The sequence below is a fragment of the Thamnophis elegans genome, chromosome 3 (assembly GCF_009769535.1).
Source record: "Thamnophis elegans isolate rThaEle1 chromosome 3, rThaEle1.pri, whole genome shotgun sequence".
Lineage (NCBI taxonomy): Eukaryota > Metazoa > Chordata > Lepidosauria > Squamata > Colubridae > Thamnophis > Thamnophis elegans.
In genome coordinates, this window is record NC_045543.1 from 45,048,718 (window position 1) to 45,059,931 (window position 11,214).

Sequence of the window (11,214 nt, forward strand, 5' to 3'; positions counted from 1 at the left end):
GCTGCAAACTGGGGGACTGTGAGTTCAAGTCCTGCATTAGCCATGAAAACCAACTAAGTGACCTTAGGCCCGTCACTCTCTTTCAGCCTAGCCTACCTTACAGGGTTGTTGTTGTGGAGAAAATAGTAGGAGGAAAGTATATTGGATATGTTTGCCCACTTTAGTTATTTGTAAAAATGATAAAGGCAGGATACTAATTAAAGTATAGCAAGAGCACTTAGACTTATATACCTCTCCATAGTACTTTACAGCACTCTCAGTTTATAATGTCAGCATATTGCCCCCAATAATCTGAGTCCTCATTTTACCGATCTCTGAAGGATGGAAGGCTGAGTCAACCTTGAGTCCGTCAGGTTTGAACTCTAGGCTTTAGGCAGACTTTGCCTGCAATACTACATTCTAACTACTGCTCTACACCAAATGTATGTTATATATCAGTAATTCTGTTCTATGAACACAGTCTTTTTGCCACTAAATTTTTAACCTTTGAGTACAGAACTTTTTATATTCTTCTTCTGAGAAACACTTAGCAAAAATATATATGTAAGAGGGAAGTGAAATACAAAATACAATTTTATGCAAATCAATTAACATTTGCAGAAGGCCAATGGCGATACTAATCACAAATTGATATTTACCAACTCTGTCTACCTTATTTTCACAGGTTTAACAAAATTGCTCATACAAAGGAAACAATGAAATCTGATGGTCTAAACTCTCTGACTTACACCGTAATAAAAACTGATAAATTTCAATTATATACAAAAATCACAGTGAATATTGGATCACCAAAAAGCTAATGTGGCAGAAATGCAATAGAAGACTTGGAATACCCAAAAAGTGACAATTCAACTTTTCAGCATTTTATAAATGATTTTATGCAATCAACTTGAAAGACAGACACCTGTTTTGTCATCCTGAGACCTTGCAATTGGCAGACAAGTGAGAATTTTAACCCCAGAGTTTGCTTTTTTTCATTTTTAAAAACTTTATAAACGATAAATAGAAGTTGTAAATATATGAATTTTCAGGGAATGGTTGGAGACTTAGGTGCTCACTCCCCTTGGAAATTTTCCCATGCAAGTGTCACAAAAAAGAATGAAAGTTGTATTGAAGCATTCTTTTTTTTTCTTTCCAAAATGTTCTCTTTTATGTTAGGAAGCTAACCTAAGAAGGATTCCTAGTGGATAGAGGCCTATGTATTTGATGAGCATTCTCTCCACTTTAAAATAATGAGGGTCACAATTTGAGAACGTTTTTGTTTCCAAATTGTGAAATATTCTGCAGTGGTAAGTCATTTCCCTTTCTTCCTGCTCTTTTCCCAATTTAATTTAAAAATTGGATCACTGTATGAAAATTCACTGCTGTGGGTACAAATGGAAGGATTGGAAAATGCTGCTAAAGTGATTTGAGTTTACATACTTTGATTTATCTTCCCCAAATCATGTCAAAATTGTTCCTTCTTGTCTGAAATCTTCCATGGGGAGAACAGGAACTAGAAACCTCAAAACAAACAGCTTTGCATTTTGTTCTGCTGGCATGGAGATTTAAATAATGCAGGCCTCTTTGCCCAACAGTGTATCAGCAAGCCAAAATCTTGAAACCATGGTGCTTGCTTTATCTAATAGGATCATAAGCCCAGTTTTTACATTGGGCTCACTGCACTATGGGATGAAAATATGAATGAAACTGTTTCATCCTATCCTTTCCTAACCCAATCATGTTAGGTTGCTAATTGAAGCTTCCTAATTTTTTCTGGATCTAATTGGGTGATTGTGGAGAAGTCAGGTTAAAATGTACACTATAACCCAGATCACGCAGCATCCCTTCCCTAAGATATAGAAAGGAGAAGATGTGCATCCAAGTCTCACACTCGGTGCCAAGACATTGTGGTGTGACCTGCGAATATCAGCTTCAAAGGCACAAGGGATGCTGATAGGTGGAAGGCATCGTTCATGGGTTGGTCCATGGAGGCAGAATATTGCTAGGACAGCAATACATAAACTTTAGCTTGCTTATGTGCTGTTGCTGTTTGAAAATGAGCCACTTCTAGAAGTATTTTAAAAGGACAAAGCCTGTGTGTAATGCTCAAACAGATGGCCTGCAAAACATCTGCTTTGGAATTAAACTGAGCATTGTATTTATTCATGTGAGAAACATCTCTGTTCCTGTGGAACACTGATGGGGTCTCTCCCAAGCTAATTCTGCAGAGTCGACCTTGTCTTAAGAACAAGAATGGGGAAATGGATATTTGGCAAGAGCGAGACAGCATTACTCTCCAACTGACCAGAACTTGTCAACTCTGAGTCAGTCTGCTGGGATTTCCTCATCCAATGGGAAGTTATGCTTCCAGATTTTCTCTAAATACAGGTGGTGGAAGGAGCCAGTCAGTTTTCTAGATTAAAAAAAAGGCAAAGTTCTTGCTTAGTTAAATCATATAGATGGGGCTCAGCCTTCCAACAAAGTTCAGATGAAGAATATCCTAAGCCTATTGGGACCATTTATTGCTTGAGTTTGTATGTGTACGTGTGATATTGGGGTGTAAAGCCTACTCAGGTTGTAGTAGGAGCACAGAAATGAAAATGGCCCCAGGAACTAGACCCTGTAGTGAGCAGGGCAAACTTTTTGAGGGCTAAAAGTACAAATACGTCTGGTTGTAAGCAATATGTTGCTTGCAAGGAATTCAGCCAGGCAGAGGTAAATAATAACCTGAAGATTTGGGGTGCATTAACTAGTTCATCAGAGACCTTCTATGGAAGTGGGGAGGACTTTTTAACTTTCTTTTTGCTCTACCTGGCAAAATTGTAGCAGAGAGGTGTGCCAATAACCAGTAGCATAATCTCTAAGATAAGAGAACAGTTCAAATAGAATTTCCTCAGTGAAGCCAGTTCTTGATACTGCAAAATAAACATGATCCATTTAAGAACCAGGTTATTGCCAGATTGCCTTACATGTGAATGGAAAATTTTGTTTCATGTTCTACTGCTCTAATGAAATCTTTTTCGTATTGGAGCATGGCAAATATTTTCAATTCTGGTTTTATAAAGTGCCTTTTGGTTTTTAAAATGATTTGTCAGGAATGTTTACTATTGTAAAAGCCTAAATGTTACAAAATGTCAAACAAAGGTGTATTTTCTCAGTGTTTTGTGTAAAACTTGAAGTCTGCTGCTGGATTTTACTGTTAAAAATATTATAGGGGAATAGGCTAAAACAAATGCAGCATAAAATGGCATGTTAGTACCATTAAATTAGCCTAAGTGACAGGCGACGTCATGTTTTAACTAGATTTGATTTATGGAATCAGCCTTCACAAGAACATTCAGTTTGCCTTACAAATATATTCATCTCCATATCTGAAGAATCATAAATTATGGCCTGTTGGGATATTGTCATTTCCCCACTCCATTATGAACTGTTGATGAAGACAATGAAGCATAGCTTGAGGATCAAAGTAGAATTTGCATCCCAGAACTCAACATCCTTGATTTTTACTTTCAAAATTACATGCTTCTATGAGAATGTTTCCAGTGGTTTCCTTCTATAAAAGGAATAGCCTCCCAACAGCTTCAGCATTTTTATTATCAAGCAGATCCTAACCAGTGATTAGGGACCTGCTCAGAACTCACATATTTTCAGGGATGGAGATAACTTTCAAATTTAGCTTTCTCCTGTATCTGCCCTTCTTTCCTTTTTTTTACGGACGCAAAATAATCAGTTTTAAGAAAGTATCTTGGAGGGATATTCATATCCCTCAACAGTCAGGGAAAGGAAGGCCTACTTTCCATGTTAATGACCATCAATAGCTTTTCAACTCCATTTGTCCAACTGCATCACCAAAGGAAACCATTCCCAGTTCATTTCAATCAACCTTTCATAAACTGGTCTGCTTCCAATGTGTGTGGGTCATTGTAATCCAGTGCAACTCAAGGACACCAAATTGGCCAAGGTTGCTTTTGCTGCTTACAATAGCAGAGAATGTGCACATTGCCCCCAGTTTATTCACATCTGAGGCAATCCCTGAAATAGAGCAGAGGCACTGTCCCTGTTACCTCATTGGAAACTATGTGTTTCCTAACTTCTCAAGCACATTGGCAGCCAGTTATGTAGTAGATGAAAGTTCTTGTGTATAGCTCTTAGTATGTGACATTCTTAAATTTTAGACTATGAAGAAAGTTGGATGGGAGAAGCATTTGGCTTCTTCATGTCAATTGTTTCCCCTTTTGTTCAAAGAAAAGCAAATGGCCAAAATAAGCAACCCCATCATTGTTGGAACAAGGGATCCCTTTGTCCTTTTGAGATGAAACCTCTTCTAAAAATCTCTAATAGAAATATTAATAGCAATATAGCAGTAGACTTATATACCGCTTCATAGGCCTTTCAGGCCTCTCTAAGCGGTTTACAGAGAGTCAGCATATTGCCCCCAACAATCTGGGTCCTCATTTTACCCACCTCGGAAGGATGGAAGGCTGAGTCAACCCTGAGCCGGTGAGATTTGAACCGCTGACCTGCTGATCTAGCAGTAGCCTGCAGTGCTGCATTTAACCACTGCGCCACCTTGGCTCTTATAATATAATAGAAATATTAAGCTTTTCCCAGAGTGAGATTAATTGAGGTAGGAGGGTGCAATTGCAGAGGGAAGGCCGTTCAAACTGATATTGGGTTTTCCAGTGTGAAGACGCTTCTCCAATCTGGTTATCCCCTGAAACATCAGGATACAACTCCCATTGTTCTTGTGCAACATCCTTAGTTTGCTGCCATGAAATCTGGGCTTTATCATAACATGATAGAACAAAGAGAGAATGGCAAGCAAGAATTACCTCTTGCTCTTATTTCACTACTCTTGCTTGATTTCTGAAGGGTATGTGACTGTAGTTTGTTATCTTTGACTGCCAAATTTTAATTTTTTTTAATGTTCAGCTCCAAATGCTTAATTTCCCCTTACTGTACTGTGGCATCCTTTTGAGGCAAGAAAAAAGTTTTAAATCTTAGGCAGTCTGACAACAAAGAAGCAATTCCAATATCACTTACTCAAAGCCAGTGTTTCTCAACCTCAGCAATTTTAAGATGCGTGGACTTCAACTCCTAAAATTCCCCAGCCAGAACTTCAGGAAGTTGAAGTCCATGCATTAAAGGTGTTGAAGTTGAGAAACACTGGTCTAGGTAACCAAACTCTTCAATTCTTTCAGATTCCCTCTTCTTGTAGCATTTGGAACAAATTAAAACTCTATTCAACATTTCTCTGGACCTGATATGTTTCTAAATTTTTCCTTGGTTTCTCCAGCTATAGAAGCTGGAGGCACAATATTTAAATGTCTGCATTAGCATTAGCTTTATCTGTAGGCATGTATTTGGGGGCTCACATCCATCTGAGTACCTGTTGCTCGGAAAACTGAATTTGTGATGTAAGTTAAATGTGAATTTTAAGGTTAGGGTTTTCTTCTACATTTTTTACTACACAACAGCTCCTAATGGTCTTAACAATTTCATGTACCCTGTAAATTCAATCTCCCTGCCAACCTCTTTTGGAAATTATAGAAATGAGAAGCTTTTGTAGACATTTTAGAATTAGATTAACTGTTCTTAAACACAAAACACAAGCATGAAAAATTACAAATCAAAATGAAGGCTGAAATCCTGTAACATTCTGAGAACTTCTAGCTAACGGAATACAGATGGTATTTACAAATTGTCAGGGTTAATATGTTACATTAGACGTCAGTAAAACAAATCTGAGATGCAGTATAAAGTCCACTCCAGTCACTCAGTTCTTTATGAGGACCACATTTCCATGGTAACAATATGGCAGACATTTGCCACTGCTTTCTTCCTGGGATTTTATTTCAATTGTTGAATTTAAACTGTAGTTTTGTAAGGATTTCCTTGTGGTACCCCATTCAAATGCTAATCAAATACTGCACATTTCTGCCTTTCTGAAATCAGTCAACTTTTGCCCACATTCTGTTCTCTGCTGTGAAAAAGCATCATATAAAACCTCTCAGAGGCCTTTTATTGAAATAATATGGTAGGCTGAGTTTACAAAGTACAAGTTGTGATCTTACTTTTCATTTACCACTTCCCCTATTTTCACTGGACACGTGGATGCCTTTTAAAAATCAGGCTCAATTGCTAATATGGATACAGCAAATAGGTTTTCTCACCTATAAATATACATTCCAGCAAGCAACTATTATGGTATCCATCATACAGCACAGCTTAGACATATGGTTACCTGTATGTAAGTATGTGTGACTTGGATGTGCACATGAAATTCAGGGGAAATTGCCATAGAACCTTATTCAATAACCTGGTTATAATTTTCATCTCTTCAAGGTGTTTGAGAGAAGTGCCTTAAAATATTTTTTGAAGTGAATGGGGTGAAGGGATAAACAGTGTTTGCTCAATTACTTTAGCATTGCTGTGGGTCATTTTTGCCTTTCCAGAAAACAGTATGAAAGAAATAATAAAAGTTGCTGTATAGTAACTACAATGTTTCTGCTGTTGTATTTAATTCCCTGGTGTTTCTCCTCTTATTTCTTGTGATTGCATCACAAATAGTCAGCTAACATTTCTGTTTAATCTGTGAATCATCAGAACATGTGGACTTTTGTTCTGTTTTCACTTTGCAATGTGTGGTGTGTGGAGATACTTGAATAGCAAATGGGAAATTGGTATTTCTTCTTATCCCACTGGCAATACTACTTCAAACAATGTCCTCTTCTGGAAATATTTTTTAGTCTGACATCCAAGGCAGGGCAGCCGAGCTTCTCCCTGCGCCGCTTAGTCATCTCAGGAGTCCTGGATCCTGCAGGAAGACGACAGCTCCTTCCCCTCCTTCATTCTGGATTGATTATAGGGTGGAGGCTGAAGAAGCCCACTCTGGCTGTTTTCAGGCAAAGGGCTCCTGCATCTACCAATTAAGCAAACCCAGTCTTGTGAAAAGCAGAATGTGCAATAAGTTGCCCCTTTCATTTATGGCAATTAAATGGCACAAAGCAAAATAAAAATAGTGGAAGCCATGATTATGGTTATATTTTCAGCTGTTACAATAATCTTGGTCATAAATGATAACCAAAACTCTCATTTCCACAGCCATTTGTATGGCTAGGTGTCACTGTGTTCTACATTTATTTTATCCAGACATCTTGCAATCCTTGCAGTAAAGTCTGCCAGCTGGTATATTTTCACAGCAGCTTCATCTGGATGACCACTGCCTGGATCTGTGTAGACTCCACTATTATATACAGGTAGTCCTCAACTTACAATCATAACTGAGTTCAAATTTTCTGTTGTTAAAGTCAGATATTTATTAAGTGGGTTTTGCCCCATTTTAGGATCTTTCTTGCCATAGTTGTTAAGTGAATCACTGCAGCTGTTAAATTAGTAACATAGTGGTTAAGTGAATCTGCTTCCCCATTGACCTTGCTTGTTAAAAGGTGGGAAAAGGAACACATGAGTTGGGACACTGCAACCATCATAACCATGAGTTGTTTGATAAGTGTCTGACTTTTGAGCACATGACAGTGTGGATGCTGCAATAGTCATAAGTGTGAAAAATGGTCATAAGTCACTTTTTTAGTGCCATTGTAACTTTGAATGGTCAGCAAATGAACTGTTGTAAGTCAAGGACTACCTGTAATTAAATATATCAATAGAAAAAAGTGTGTGAGTGTGTGAATGCGTGCTGGCATTCTGCACCTAAAACATTTTATCTCCTATCACCTCTCTGAACTATGCCAACTGAGCAAAAATGCATCTCCCAGCACAGAGTCTATCTGTAAATAGAATGGTTTGGAAGAAAAAAACCTGGAATTTGAAATATAGATTAATAATTTATCTCCTATTGCTAGTGCCTCTCCTTCTGGTCATGAGTGTAGGAATGGGAAGGTGCCACTACAGAAATGTTTTCCATATGATTCCCGGCTGTACTCTGGATCAGGATCTTAAAAGATCCATTGTGTAGTTTCTTCAGTGCTGGTGAAGTTGTTATTGGAAAGGCTTGAATTATGTGTTGGCATCAAGTTCCTGAAAGAACCAGTGAACTATAAAATAACTCTATTGCCTATTGTTTTCAGGACTTGCTGATCATTATGGATATAAAGAATTGGTATTTTCCGTTGATCAAATATTCTTCCATTTTCATTACAGAATTATCCCTCTGTTCCCAGGGCTGGGGAAATTATTGTTGTTGCCTGTGTTAATATGTTAATACTGTGACATTCATTATTTTTTTAATATATTGCTGGCAAAATAAAATGTTTTTTAATCGGCGCACTTACTCACACTCTTGGAATGGAAGAGAGGGGATTCTGTTCTGGTTCTTTTCTGAGATTAACTGGCTTTAGTGTAACATGATAGAAGTTCTAAGCAAAAAGGTAGGGAATTGCATGGTTTGGAATGGACAATGTCTATTATTTTGATTATTAAATAATCTGTTCATATTGAAAGTGGCACATCAGGATCCTGCATTCCTGTCCTGTTTTAGATTGATTTATTATTTAATGTGGGGAAGCATCCAAATATAGAAATACTCACATTATATAGTCCCATGATGGCGAACCTATGACACACGTGCCCCAGGTGGCAGGTGGAGTCATCTCTACGGGCACCCGAGCCGTTGCCCAGGTCAACTCTACTGCACATACGAGCAGGCTTCCTACTGCCATGTGCATGCTTTTGGCACCCAAGGAATCACTGGTATAGTCAAACAACAACTGCACCACAAAATTATACTAATTATCTGATCATGAATAATATTTAAGCAGACACATTTATTTCAGGGGGTTTCTATAAACACAACAGGAAAAATCAAGTTCAGGGGTGGGTTCCTGCCAGTTCTAACCTCTTCTATAGAAGAGGTTCCACAAATCTACAGTGCCGTTTAGAACCGGTTCCAGCTCCTTCCCCCCGCCCATCCGCACATCATCAAGATGGAAGAGCGAGAGGAGGAATTCTGGGAGTTGAAGTCCACAAGTCTTAAAGCTGTCAAGTTTGAACACCCCTGGGGGTTTTTTTCCTAAAGGATTAGGGGTGCAAGGGTTTTGTAACTTGACAGCTTTAAGACTTGCGTGCTTCAAATGCCAGAGTTTCTAAGCCAACATTTTGGTTGCTAGGCAAGAGCGTTGTTAAGTGAGTTTTATCACATTTTACAAGTCACATGGCTGGCAAGCCACTCCCACCCAGCCACATGGCTGGCAAGCCACACCCACAAAGCAGGCCACACCTACAGAAGAGGTTCTAAAAAATTTTGAAACCCACCACTGGTCAAGTTTCACTTCTAGGTTGCCACCTACCTTAAAAATGAGCACAAGAGGATGACGTTATCTAACCCAGGGGTGTCAAACTTGATTTCATTGATGGCTGCATCAGGGTTGTGTTTGAGCTCAGGGGGCTGGGAGGGCATGGCCAGGATGGGCATGCCCAGCTTGTCACTCATGTCGGCGTGTGTGGTCGCCTGAGCGCTCTGCCAGCGAAAACAGACTCCAGAACTCCACATGCGGTGCTCCGGAGCTCTGTTTTCAGTGGCAGAGGGTTGCAGGAGGCTATTGCAGCCAAAAATGGAGCTCAGGAGCCCATTATCGCTGGCAGAGGCACTGTGGGGTGGTCCTTCACTGTTTCCACAGTGGCCCCGTGGGCCAGATCTAAGCACACCACGGGCCGGATCCGTTCTCCGGGCCTTGAGTTTGATGTCCCTGATCTAACCCATCCATGAGCCATCAATACTTTTTTTTATCTGCAGGTTTTATTTCATACATATGCATGCACGTTTGCTACATGCCATACGATAGTCTTCAAGGAACACACATTCTCTCCCCACCCCTCTTGGTTTAAGGAGCAGAACAACTGAACTTTGAATTTCATGGTAACTTGGAAGAGACAAATGTTTATTTTTCCCTTTGTTCAGTAAATGGCTAATGTAACTTTGTATATGTGATTTATACTTAACCACAATGTTTGCAGTCAAATAACACACAAAAAGTGGAGTGATTTTCCATTTTAAATGTGTTTTATTGAATCGTGGAAGGGATCTTGGAGGTCTTCTAGTCCAACCGCCTGCTCAAGGAAGTAGCCTATTTCATCCCAGTCAAATGGTTGTCCAGTCTGTTTTTCTGATAAGATATCCTCACTCCCCTAGCCTTCTAATCTCTCTCTCTTGTCCCATGACATTTGCTGACCCTAATCTCCAAAGAAATATCTCTGCCAGAGAACCAAATAACTGGGTGACCTCTTTCACTTAGTACATCAAAATTAGAACAAATCAGTGGTGGGTTCCTACTAGTTCGGTTCAACCAAACTGGTAGTGGTCTGGCAGCATGGGTCACTGGAACCAGTTCCCCCTATCTTTTTTTTTTTGCTTCTGTGCATGTGCTGAGCAATTTTTATTGCACTGTGCATGTGCGCGCATGGCACAGTCACTTCTGGAACAAATGGCAAATGATTGGATCTCCAGAATTGCCATGTTCTGGTAAGCAAATCTAGATCTGCTGTGTTCTGTGTACTTACTGCAGTAGAAAGAAAAAATCTAGATCTGCGTTCTGGTAATGTCTCTTGTGGGCTATTTTTACTCTTTGGCTTTATGCCACATCATCACTCACCTCGGGGTGTGTTCTATTCCAGCTAATTTTCTGTGCCTTATTCCTCCATAAAATATATTGTTGCATCACATCACCGCCAGCTGCAGCACAGGCCTGATTAATTGGCCAACTGGGCCACTGTCAGGGAAAGCGGCGAGCAAGTGAGTGGGCAGGCAGGAGGGAGGGACCAGCCTTGCCTCCAATGCTCTGTCCAGCAAGTGAGTCCCAGAGCTGCATCCCTACCTCCTTCCTCCGAGAGCCAGCTTGGGGAATGGCCAGCCTCCCCATCACTGTGCCTTTCTGGACAGAGCATTGGAGGCCAGGCTGGTCTCACCCACCCGCCCACTTGTTGCTTTCCCAGCCGCCCGCCTGGCTGACCACGTGGGGCCCGAGCTGCAGCCAGCAGAGAGGGGGTGTGCACAGGGCAAAACAGCCAAGGACGGAAGTGGAGCCAAGGAACTGCGGGGAACCTCCAGCATGTTGCACCCCCCTCCCAGCCTTCGCTGGTGCCTCCACACCAGCCAGTGTCTTGAGGCCACTGCCGCTGTAGTTGCGATGGGGATGGAGGGGCAGGCCAGCAAGCAGGGCACCCAAAAATGGCACGGAGGCATGGGCGAAGGCTGGGAGGGGGGTGCAACATGAC

General features: G+C 40.5%; 1 protein-coding gene across 1 annotated transcript in view; it reads left to right on the forward strand.

Annotated features, from left to right (window-relative positions):
• B4GALT1 (beta-1,4-galactosyltransferase 1) overlaps positions 1-3,203 on the forward strand; it is a 47,994-nt gene extending 44,791 nt beyond the window's left edge. Inside the window, exon 6 of the mRNA XM_032212667.1 lies at positions 665-3,203. Coding sequence (XP_032068558.1) covers positions 665-800 — 136 coding nt within the window. The 3' untranslated portion in view covers positions 801-3,203. The remainder of the gene's footprint in view (positions 1-664) is intronic.
• Positions 3,204-11,214: the final 8,011 nt, after the last annotated feature.